The sequence below is a fragment of the Lipotes vexillifer genome, unplaced genomic scaffold (assembly GCF_000442215.2).
Source record: "Lipotes vexillifer unplaced genomic scaffold, Lipotes_vexillifer_v1.1 scaffold229, whole genome shotgun sequence".
Lineage (NCBI taxonomy): Eukaryota > Metazoa > Chordata > Mammalia > Artiodactyla > Lipotidae > Lipotes > Lipotes vexillifer.
This window is the reverse complement of record NW_006771155.1, coordinates 284,453-297,400: the sequence shown is the minus strand read 5'-3', so window position 1 is coordinate 297,400 and position 12,948 is coordinate 284,453. Positions and strand designations below refer to the sequence as shown.

Below are 12,948 nucleotides of genomic sequence, written 5' to 3'. Positions count from 1 at the left end.
GTAGAGAAAGAGTGTGAGGCTGAAAAATATATGCAGAAACAATGTTTGAAAATACCCAAATGTGGCAAAAGACAAATCAACAGATTCAAGAAGCTGAATAAACACTAAAGAGGATAAACTCAAAGAAATCCACATCCAGATGCATTGTAATCAAATTTCTGAAAATTAAAGACTTCCCTTTTTCCTCCTCCAAAAAAAAATCTTGAAAGCAGCTCAATGAAGCAACACAGTACCAGTAGGGTAATAATGATTTGAATGGCAGTGGATGTCTTATCAGAAACCATGAAGCCAGAAGGAAGTGGTGTAGCATTTTACAAATGCTGAAAAAAAAAACTGTCAACTCATAATTGTACATCCAGCAAAAATATCCTTCAGGAATGAAGGTGAAATGAAGACATTTTCAGATGAAAGTAAACTAAGAGATGTATTACTAGCAGTCTTGTTCCCAAAGAATTGCTATAGGAAGTCCTTAAAACAGAAAAGAAATGGTAAATGAAGGTAACTTGGAACATTAAGAATGAAGAAAGTACAATGGGAAGGGTGAATATCTGAGGAGAGTTTTGTCCTGAGTTTTAAAAATTATGTTTGACCTTTAAAACAAAAATTATAACATTTCTGAAGAAGTACTCATTGTAGGCGGAGATGATATTTAAAACAACGATATCATAGAGAGTACTATGATGTAATTGTTGGTAAGGTTTCCACATTTCACTTGAAATAGTAAAATGGCTGATATTGGTAGACTGAGAGAAATTAAGTATGTACATTGTAATCCCTAGAGCAAGCACTAAAAAACTGTAACAAGAGATAGACTCAAGAAACTACAGGTAAATTAAACTATAATAGTAAAAACTCCTCAGGGTAGTCCACAGGAAGGCCAGAAAGGAGAAACAGGAATGATAAACAGAACAGAAAACAAATAAAATAGACTTAAATCCTAACATATAAATAATTACATTAAGTGTAAATGGTTTAAGCACAGCTGTTAAAAGATTCTCAGAAATGACAAAAAACCATGACCCAACTATATGTTTCTACAAAAAGATCACTTCACATGTAATGATATATTACATCATGCTAAAAGTTATTTATCATATAATCAACAGTAAATCTCATACTTCATGGTGCGATTTACAGAAGCTTTGCCAATAGAGTTAGGACCTAGACTGTAACTTTCCCATCAGTGTTTCTATTCAACAGTAAAAAAAGAAAAAAAAAATGAATTGAAAAATTCAGTTGTTCTTTTGATTATTAGAAAATCAGGAGATTCGGCAAACTGAAGAGTGAAGTGCTGATATTAAAATCAACCTAAAAGCTACCCATGTCTCTAATAAAAAGTCAATTTGAAAATGTGATAATAGGAATAAAGATCTTTTTTACATTAGAAGCAGCAGCAACACTAAGAAGAGTCATAAATAAGAATACGCCGGCAGAAGGTTTGTAAGATCTTAATGAAGAAAATTTCAGAGCAGAATTGAGGGACATAAAAGTTGACCTGAAATGGTGCAATACACCATTATGACCTTGGGTTGGGACACTTAATTTTATAAATGTCCCCATTGGTCTGTAAGTTCACTGTATTTCCATTTCCTGTCGCCGTCCCTACCTTTTTTTTGTCTTGAACTGATGCTAAATTTTATTTGCAAACAAAGGTCTATGAAGAACCAAAATGTTCCTGAGTAGGGAGAATCTGGGGGCAGGGGCGGGGTTCCTGCTGTATTGATTAAGTTGTGGGCACATGTGGAGAGAAATAGACCAGCAGAACAGAATAGGAATCTCAGATGTGGCATCACAAATTAACAGATAAAGCATGGGCTGTGCAATAAATGTTGGGAAGATTATTGGTTATTCACATGAAGAAATGAAATAAACATAGATCTTGACTTCACACCTAGTAAGTAATTCCAGGTAGATGACAGTTGTCAATGTAATAAGCAAAACTATAATAGCTAAAGAATATGTCAAAGAATATCTTTGACTTCAGAATGGGAAGGATTTCTTAAACAAGACTATATAAGGAAAAATTATAAAGGGAAAGATGGATAGATACAACTACATAAAATTCAACAGAAGACCTTTTGATACAAAAGATAGCATACACAAAAGGCAAGAGATGAGCTTCAGACTCGGAAAAGCTACATTCAACTCACATAGCTTACGAAGCCTTAGAAACCTAAATATATAAAGAGCCTCTTGGTTCTTTATGTACACACTAGTGAGAGAGAGAACCCAGTCAAAAATAGGCAAAATATATGACTAAGCAATACAGAGAAGAGGAGATTCATGAAATAAGTATATGAAAAGATGTTCAAATTTATAAGTAATCAGAGAATGAAAAAGAGATAACATTTCACTCTTCTAATAGAATTTTCAAAATTTGTGCACATGTACATACATTTATTTTATATACACAAATGCATATAAGTTCAACAGTACCAAGTAGGGCATTCCAAAGTATTATGTTCTGCTGGTAGAAGTGTAATTAGTACTGCCACCTCGGACGTGTCCATTTATAACAGAATGGTTAAATCGTGGTATCTGCATATAATGTAGTGTTACATAGAAGTGAAACACAAATGAGTTAGAGCTGCATACTGACCAATATGGACGCAGTTTTTTTTGTTTTTTTGTTTTAATAAAAACATATTGAGTGAAAAAGCAAGTCGAAGATTGATGCATGTGATATGATTCCACTTTTATAAAATCTAAAAGCTTACAGGTACTGTGTATTTACAGATACATACATATGTACTAAAGTGTAAAGTGTGTGAGATTGGTGAGCACTGAACTATATGGTACTGTCGGGGAGGGAGGGAGAGGAATGGAATCTGGAAGATGTCTTCAGAGGACTCTAATATTTTTTTTCTTTAAAAAAAAAAAGGTACCTGTTTTATGTTAGATATGCTGAAGCTTGTGGTGGGTTTTTATTATAGTCGCTGTTCTTCTGTATGTTTGAAATAATTCAAATAAAATCGCAATTAAAATTCTTAAAAGAAAAAAGGTGTTCTAAAAAGATTTCTAAAATGTTGTTTTAGCCGTTTAGCCGTGTGTGTGTGTGTGTGTGTGTATTTTAGCTGTGGTGTCATCTTATTTTTCTTTTCTCTGATTATGTGACACTTTATTTTTGTCTTCTGTCTACACTAGATTTTATATGACATTTTATTGGTGCTTTATTTGCTTTTATCAACATCCTGTTGCCTAATAAAATTACCAGCACCTTTTAAATTGTGAATATTACCCAGTTTAATTTTACATTATTTTTCTTGCCCCTTGGAAAGGATTTCTAAACAACTGTAGTTATAAAGCTCAACAGCTAGGGTAGGTATCCATTAAAGTTCATACACAAGCTTACACACATTTTAATTATTGCTAATGATGATTGTCTGGAAGGAGCTCTGCTTAATAACTCAGTCTCTCTTTACTTAGTGATTTACGGCACAGAATTTTTTGGGGGGAAGCCTTTAAGCTTCGTCTTTGTTCATTCTCGAAATGATCCCTTTGTTCACTTCTGTGACAAATTTTAAGATGGCAGTTTGTTAAGCAGCAGTGAATGAAAAACATATACCCATATGTGATTGCCTGGCTTTGGCAAATTTTTAATGTAAAAAATGAAGTAACAGCTTTGGAAACAGTTTGGGGGACCTGTCTGGACTCATTTTGGAAAGTGAAGAAATGGCATATTATGGAGAAAGATGTTGGAAGGTTTTTAAATTTTAAAAACAATATAAATAATATATTACTGAGATTTAGTAGTATAACGTATAATAAAACATTTCACTGAAATTACGAGTCATTAAAATTTAAGATTTACTGGGCTTTTTAGAGAAGTAGATATTAGGTATCCTTTGGTTTCAGGGGAAGGATGTATCCCTTAAAAAGTAGATGAATTGTCTTTTGTCATTTTATTATAATTTATTATTTATAATTTATTAAAACTGCCTGTATAAAACAGCATAACTCTAAACCTCACATTTCTCAAATGTTTATGCCTGGTGGTCTACTTGACATTTCAGACACTCACAAGACCTAATACCTTATTGATAATGTATTCTTAACTTTATATTTCATTTTCAGTTGGTAGTTATTGCTTATCCTTTGTACACAACTGATATGTTCAGGATTGGTGTTTGGAAGGAGTACCATCTCTGCCTTTTGACTTGGTTATGTTTTACCACTTCAGAGAAAGAAATAATAGTGTGTTTGGCCTATATATGCAAAGTAAAAGTAAAAACAAAAACTCCTTTAAATGTGAGAATACTGTTGTATATGAAAGCATCATTAAAAAAAACCTAAACCACAAATTGAATTCATGTGGATTTTCGAAGTAGAAGGAACCTTAAAAAATTAATTTGTGGGGATAGGGAGCGGGGAGGGGGGGAGACGCGGGAGGGAGGAGATATGGGAACGTATGAATATGTGTGACTGATTCACTTTGTTGTAGGGCAGAAGCTGGCACACCATTGTGGAGCAGTTGTGCCCCAATGAAGATGTTAAAAAAATAAAAAAAAATAAAAATAATTAATTTGTCCAATGACCTCATTTTGTAAATTATAACTACGAATATTTATTGAGAACCTATCAGGGCTACATCTGGCACTTTTTATACTGTTTAATCCTTAGAACTCTATTTCCATTATATCTGTTTTATAGTTGATGAAACTTAGCCTTGTGGAGATCAAGTGTTTTGCCAAAGATAACATTAACTTGGTCTCTCCAGTACCCAAATGTGTGATCTTCTTGATTGTGTCACAGTGCTGGTCAGAGATGAGAAAACTCAGGTTAGTGTCACATGGTGAATTTTGCCTAACACCATGTGTCACTTGGAGCCAGCATGTTTAGATTCCACTTTTGTTTCTATTTATAAGGTATAATTTGTTTTCTTTAGTATAATGCCTCATCTCAGCAGCAAAGAGAAATTATTAAAAGTAGAAGTCTGGACAGGCGGCTGCAAGAACCAATAGTGCTAACAAAGTGGAGACATAGCACCATTGTGCTGGACACCAATGACAAGGTAGGACCTTCTGAGAAAATCTGCTGTGAACTTTGCCAAGTTCTTTATTCTGTATTTTCTACTTGGCTGAATCTCATACCTTGGTGATGACTGGTTTATTGTATGTCATATCAGTTTGTCCCGGAGTGGGTTTGGTTTTGAAGCTTTTTGATTTTTGCACAATGGACTGACTTACATGTGGCATAACGATGTGTTCCATGATACATTTGGGCCTAGTAGGTGACAGGTTTTTTTTCATAATCTCTTTTTAAGTCACATATCCATTATTGTTTGTCTTCAGTCTCTAGGAGGTTTAATGGTAAAGATGTTTAACTAACTTTCCCATCCCAGGGAAGATTGGAACCCTGCTCCTCCTGTTTCCCTAAGTGCTCTTTGCACAAGTGCTTCTGAGAACTCATTTTCTCTGTTTCAAATAGGGAATGGATTTTTTTTTTTTTTTTTGCTGTACGCGGGCCTCTCACTGCTGTGGCCTCTCCCGTTGCGGAGCACAGGCTCCGGACGCGCAGGCTTAGCGGCCATGGCTCACGGGCCCAGCCGCTCTGCGGCATGTGGGATCCTCCCGGACCGGGGCATGAACCCGTGTCCCCTGCATCGGCAGGCGGACTCTCAACCACTGCGCCACCAGGGAAGCCCCAGGGAATGGATTTTGATGCAAACATGAGATTGGAAAAGCCACGAAGTTTTGAATTTCCTTGTGAGTTACATCTTTACATTGTGGCTTCATTTGGGGGATAGAATAGGAAATTAGTACGAATTTGTAGAACAGCAGACATACTAATGTTAAAATCTGAGGGTGGTGGCAACACCCTAAAGCTAAAATATTTGTCGCTGGGGACTCTGTTATTTTACCACCAGGCTGCTCCTTTGACATAATTAATAGGTTTCCTGTATTTTTAGGTAGTTAGTAAAAACAGGATGAACTCTCCTGAGGCATGTTTCTCTGTGTTTGTATGCTTTCAGTCTTAAATTCCTTTCTAAATTATCTCAATCAGTTAGTCAGACAAGTACTTCTAATTTCTATTTGTAAGGATGTTATGTGGTTGAATGTCGGGGGCATATTAAAGGAATGAAATTTTGGAGTCTGTCTATTGAAGAATGCTTGAAAATATCGGGTTGGCCAAAAAGTTCATTTGGGTTTTTCATAAGCGCTTGTGGGAAAACCCAAATGAATTTTTTGGCCAATCCAATATACTAGCATTGAGGTTAACCTGTGTAGGTAAGAGTCCTAGAGATTTTAATAGAAAAATTCATTTAACTCCAAGAACCAGATTACAGTTCAGTGTATACAGAAAGCTCCTACTGTATGTAATGAAAGCTCTAGTGCGAAAGCTGTTGTTGAGCCAACTCTACTGCCTCTTCGTACTAGAACAAAAGGGATGGTTATTTTAGTGATGTAGACTTAAAATTTGTTACTCCCTTATAATCTTTCTTGAGATTCATTTTCAGTCTGTTATTAGAATAACCTGCATGGAGTTCTTATTATATATCCTTTTTCATCTAATTGTTTCGGCATGTGATAACATGATTTTTCTCGAGACCAGGGCTCTACTTATTTTTGGTCGACATGTCCCCCCCCACCTTTATAAATGGAGTCATAGATATAGCTGTTTCACCAGGTAAACTCTTCTATGTATCATCACACAGTATATACACGATTTTAAGATTTGAGATTATAAAAGAGGGAATATATACCAGAACAAACCAGCTGACGAATATATGACAAGGGGTGAAATGCGTACAACTCGAAAGGTAATCAGAGAAACCTAATACTATGTAGCGAATGTTGTTATGATGATATGGGTCCTAATTCAGTTGCCAGACAACCTTGGTGGAGCTAGGTGTGTGTGCGTGTGTGTGTGTGTGTGTGTATGGATACATCTGTTTGTTTCTGCCTATGTATGATTTTTACCAAAACCTGCTGCTTGTAGACATTAAGATGTATTTATATATGCATATACATTTATAAGTATACATAAACAAATGGATAAATGTAAAATTGTTTATAATAATTATAATTGTTGTGTTTACATTATTACTCCATTTGCTGTGGTTTTCGTTTCTGTAAGACTGATAATGCCATGAAAAATAAGTTGTAATTACCATTCATTTTATTCAATTACTTATTTTATAGTTTACAGGTCATCACATCTTTCCTCTTTCTCTCAGAGTGTTTTAATATTAGATGTTTTAGAAGTCAAGAAATTGAAAAGTAAAACATCTGAAGCTGTTAGAAAAAATACTTATATGAAGCTAAACTGATATTTGGACATTAAATGTAATTAATTTTTATAAAGATATATTTGATAATGATTTTAATGTTTTCTCCATTTATAGTGTAGGTCTTGGATTTTAAGGTTGTTACCTTCAAGGATTTTCCCTGTACAGTTTCACTGCTACCTGGTTTCTGTATTTACGAATTGTACAGGATATAAACCTGAAGACTTTTTTCTAAGTGAATGGATTTTTTATTAATGGTTTTTTGTATTGTGATTTGATACAAATTCCCAGGCTTATCAACAGTACGTTTTCCAGTTTCATAAGTATAGTAAAGTAGATGATACAGATGTGAAGATGAATGTCCAAGTAAATTATTTGGTTTTATAGGAAAAATAATAGACATTGGCATATGATTTTCCTAATTCTCTTTTCCTGAAATTATTCAGAGCTTCTAGGAGAACAGAGAAAAATGGAGCTTGGTAGATACCATTGGTACCATTGGCTACCAATGGCTCTTGGTACCAAAAAATGTTTTTTCAGTCTTATCCTCCATGAATAGTTTTACAAATATCTGAGGTAGAAATCACATACCATGTTTTAATATTAACAAAGCGGAATTGCTTTAAAAATGCACGTTATTGGTTTGCTCCTATTATATATTCTTGTAGGCTTAGACATTAAAATATTTTTTTTTCCTGGTGAGTTATTAATCTGTAAATCTGAGGTTTCTTCTTTGCATTTTAAACAACCTTGCTTATTTCTAATAATTGGAAAGTTAGCTATAAATTATATTAAATATTAATAGCAATTTAATTTAATTTCTTAATACAAGTTCTCATTCTGGCAGTTGCCAAGTAGTTCCTGTGACTATTCCTTGCCTAATCCTAAATCCTAAACCAGGTTTCATACCAAGAGCAAGTTAGTATGGGGACTGTTACATTTTTATCCATAAGTATTCAGATTTTACTTATTTTAAATATGGTTAATTTAAGGTGATGCAACATCATGATTTTAAGGCAACATGCATCATTTCTTTTGAGTAATTCCGTATGCGGTATTTAAATTTACTGTAATTGGTATAAAATATGACATAGTTCACAAACTTTATGATATCTGTAGTTTTCACATCTGTACCATATTAGTTTCGTAGCTGAATACAGAAGGGAAATAACTAGGAAAAAATTTTTCTTAGCCTCCCTTATTAAGCTTTCCCACTGTCAGTAGAGGGAGAAATATAATTATATGAAATAGAGTAACATTTTTCATTACTTATTTCTTGTAGGAATCTCCAACTGCCTCAAAACCCTGCTTTCCTGAAAATGAGTCTTCTCCCTCTTCACCAAAGAACCAAGATACAGTTAGTATGATAGCAGCATAGAGATAATATAGTCCAATTATTTCAATCAATTTCAGTAAATTAATTTTCTCTAAGTGTAATGTTTAAAAATACCTCTTGGGCTTCTATTAAATTTCATTGGTCTTTCAAAAAATAATCAGATAATAGGTTTAAATTAAAAATCAGATTTTATTGATTTAAAAATTCCCCCTTTTATGCAAAATATGGTATCTTCGTGATCAACTTGTATACCATATTTGTAAGCAGTGAATTTATGTTGGGCTGTTAAACATAAATATAAAAATCCCTGGAGAATACTGTCAAATTACACTTTACCCTTCCTTCCTCAGGCCAGCAGTCCAAAGGTAAGAATCATTTCCCTCCTTCTTAATGAGCTTAGGTGCCTTTTTTTCCCCCACCCCCCGCTAAGCTGTCAAATGCATTGCCCAGCCTAGACCAGGTAATATTGGTGATACAGTGACTTCTCTTTAGTTATTCATTCATTCATTCATTTATTTATTTGCTGCCTTGGGTCTTCGTTGTTGCGTGCGGGCTTTCTCTAGTTGCGGTGAGCGGGGGCTACTCTTGGTTGCGGCGCGCGGGCTTCTCACTGCGGTGGCTTCTCATTGTGGAGCACGGGCTCTAGGTGCGCGGGCTTCAGTAGTTCTGGCACGTGGGCTCAGTAGATGTGGCTCACGGGTTTAGTTGCTCTGCAGCATGTGGGATCTTCCCGGACCAGGGCTCGAACCCGTGTCCCCTGCATTGGCAGGCAGATTCTTAGCCCCTGCGCCACCAGGGAAGCCCTTCTCTTCGGTCGTAACTTTGGAGGAATCCTACTTGATCTTGGTGTTTGCAGCGCCCCCTTCCCCAAGTCTAGCCTGTGATTTGCCCCTCCTGCTCTTCCCCTCCAGTGGTTCTCCTTTCCTTTTAGAAGGAGGATGCAACTTTGTGACGAGCTCTGCAACACTGCGCCTGTCCCGGGTCCTCATCCCCCCTCCTTGCCCCCACTTGCGTGTTTTCCTGCAGCCCCGCTGCTCTCCTCTCTGCAAAGGAGCCTGCTCTTCAGCTCCAGCCCCTTCACGCGCTGAAACCCATCTTCCCCGACGTCTTTGCCTGGTCAACTTCTGGTCATTCCTTAGAGCTTGGTTCAGGCTCGGAATTTTCTTCAGATCCTCTAGATTTGGTCAGGTTTCCCTGTGATACTCTTAATAACATTTAATTATATGTTATTTGATTCCATAAAATCGAGTAACTCTTCCCATTTCCTGTTTCTTGTAGGAACTTCCAACCCTCAGTTAATGTCTTCCCCACTAGACAAGGAAAAGCCTCCTTAGAGCAGGGCCAGCGTAACCCCAGTGCCATAGAGCCGCTGTTCCGTGGAGTTTTGCCAAAATGAAGAAATGAAACTTTTAAAGCTTTCCAGAAGACACACTTTTCTTGTTACTTCCTTAATTTTAAGAAACTATATAGACTCTTGTTTATTAGGGTACTTGTGATTTTCTAGAGGCACAGGTTTCTCACAGATGCTGTTTTCCTTGTCTGGCTCTTTCCTCCATCCCCTGAGTAAATCAGGTCTTTTGGTTCCTATCACATGTTGTCCACCCGTTCTGCTGGTATTGCTCAGGCGGTTTCCCTGTCTACCGTGGTCCTCAGCCTCTCTGCACCTACAGTTCATCCTGTGCTGACCAGTGGGATGACCCCTTAGGGCCTGCCCACACTAACCTCAGCATAATAGCATCTCTTCTTTTTCTTTGAGCTCTCAAGTCACTGATGGCATTAATGGTGCGAAAGTTAACCTTGTGTGCCCCTCAGCTCTCTGCTAAGGGTTTAAACTTTGAAGGGACTCAGAGAGATAGAGAGGGGCTGCTTTCTAATACTTTTTATCTTTTGCATTATTTAACACAGTCCTGGGTGCATGAGCATTAAATAAAGATCAAAGTGAACATGATTTTAGTGGTTTTGTCAGGATTTCCTGTATGAATGTAAGGTGCTATTACTGCAGTATTCTTAATCTATCCATCCATCTAGAAAAGAAGCAGAAACCCTTTTTAACTTATTTTAAATATGGGTAATATGTAACTTCTGAGAAGACCTTTTATAAATTATTTACATTTTGGTAAAAGGGAATTTCTTGGTAATCCTGGAAACATGAGATTGTAAGTGTTCTCATGGGAGTTAAGAGGACGGTTTGCAAATTATTCCCCCAGGCAGTTAACCCTTTCTCAAGAGTTTGCCGGTCACCTGACTGCCCCAGACTCAGGGTCCCCTCTGATGGCCATGGCAGGGAACTGCCTCAGCAGGATTCTGTTTCATTCTTCATTTACCTTCAGGTGGAAAACAGGAACAGCTCTGTTAATTCTGCTGAGGCTGTTCTGTTTCCCTGTAAGTGTGCAGCGTCCTTCCCCGCAAGCCCCAGTCTGGCCCCCCCGCCAGGCTTCTGCTCCCCAGAGTCTCTTCTTTCCTCCTGCAGCCTCTGCTCTCTCTTCTCTACTTGCCCTGTTTGAACGGAGTCTTTTGCCTTTCTTTCCCACTCTTACCCAGTTAATACAAGCAGATTTCTTTTTTTTTGGTTCTTTGTGAATTAAAATCTGGTTGGTGTAAAGCCTCAGTGGTAAGAAAAAGTAACTGACATCGTAATCAGTGTTAGTTACCTGATGGCATCTTTAAATCTCTGCAGATTGCCTATTGAATCTCTTTTTATTTTTATTTTGTTAAAACCGTATTGAAATATGACTAACATACTACACCGTTCACCCGTTTAAAGTGTACAGTTCATTGGTTTCTAGCATGTTCAGATAAGTGCAACCATCAGAACAGTCATTTTAGAACATCTTCATCACTTCAAAAAGAAGTACTCGTTGCTGTCACCCCTCTACTTCCACATCCCATCAAGCCCTAAGCAACCAGTAATGTGCTTTCTGTGTCACTAGATCTGCCTCTTCTGGACACTTCACGTGAGTGGAGTCATAGAATACATGGTCTTGTTTGACAGGCTTTGTTTACGTAGCATACGATGTTTTCATTCAGTCTCCTTTAATCAAACCAGATTAAAATTTCATCCCTTAATATAAATTTTAAACATGTTCATTTTTTCTTGTCTTATTGCCATTTTTCAAATGCATTGTTATTTTTCATAGTCACTTCAAGTCCTGTTTTTTTTTTTTTTTTTTTGCGGTACGCGGGCCTCTCCCGTTGCGGAGCACAGGCTCCAGACACGCAGGCTCAGTGGCCATGGCTCACGGGCCCAGCCGCTCTGCGGCATGTGGGATCCTCCCGGACTGGGGCACGAACCCGTGTCCCCTGCATCGGCAGGCGGACTCTCAACCACTGTGCCACCAGGGAGGCCCTCAAGTCCTTTTATGAAATAGGTAGTGTATACATTTTTTTAAATTGATATTTCTCTAAAATATGACTGCCACACATGGATTAAATAGGATTTTGTAGGCTGATCTAAGAACCTTATCTCTATTTGTCCCAGTGTGCCTATGAGGATACGCATTTTAAAGTTCTCATTTACTGAATACTGAATACAATTTTAAGTATATAATTTGGAAACTTGAACTTTTGACCTTGTGTTTCCAATTATGGTATTAAAATGCTTTACCCACTTTGGAGAAAAGGGCATTTCAACATGTTCGTTACCAAAAGGGTTTAGTGGACAAATCGGCTAATTTTTTTCATTGACTATTACTATTCTAAAGCCTTTTTTAAAAACATGATTTTAACAATTTTTTATAACACCGGTTCTTTAAACAGTTTTTTTTTAATCAAGGTGAAATTCACATAACATAAGATTAGCCATTAGCCACTTTAAAGTATATAGTAGTTCAGTGGCTTTAGTATATGTAAAATGTGTGTAGCTGTCACTCCTGCCCAGTTTCAGGGCACTTTCGTCACCTCAGAGGGAGACCCCTACCATTAAGCGGTCGCTGCACCTTTCCCCACCTCTTCTCCCCTCCCCATGGCAACCTCTAGTTTGAAGGTCTGTATGGATTTACCTGCTCTGGAAGTTTTATCACACTGGTTCTTTTTCAGCATTATATCACAGGGCAAGGTAACTTACTCTGTACGGAAAGAATCTTTTTATTACATGATTATAACATGATTAACTGAAGGTAAAGATTTTAATGGGAGGTATTGATTTTGATATATAGTAATTATTAGCCAAAATTGGGAAATGCTTATCTTACTAAATGAATGTAAAATCAATTAGAAATTCTAGAGCCTGCAAAGTGATTATGAACCTGTGGAAGTTTTCCCAGATTACTCAACAGAACTGACATTTTGTTGTTTTCTTGCCTTAATTAGGATAGGACAATCTTACTACAATATTTTTGGTTAAAATTTAACCATATTTTGCCAGTTCATATTAAAACATTCCTGC

At 36.8% G+C, this 12,948-nt stretch overlaps 1 protein-coding gene across 6 annotated transcripts in view; it reads left to right on the top strand.

Annotated features, from left to right (window-relative positions):
- The window catches only part of ARHGAP12 (Rho GTPase activating protein 12), a 94,048-nt gene that overhangs the window by 54,923 nt on the left and 26,177 nt on the right, over positions 1-12,948 (top strand). For 2 of the 6 annotated variants that reach the window (XM_007446553.1, XM_007446550.1), the window contains 3 exons: positions 4,886-5,011; positions 8,511-8,585; positions 8,915-8,929. In XM_007446553.1, the coding sequence (XP_007446615.1) occupies positions 4,886-5,011; positions 8,511-8,585; positions 8,915-8,929 (216 nt within the window). The remainder of the gene's footprint in view (positions 1-4,885; positions 5,012-8,510; positions 8,586-8,914; positions 8,930-12,948) is intronic. The other 4 variants (XM_007446552.1, XM_007446549.1, XM_007446554.1 and 1 more) reach the window with 2 other exon arrangements.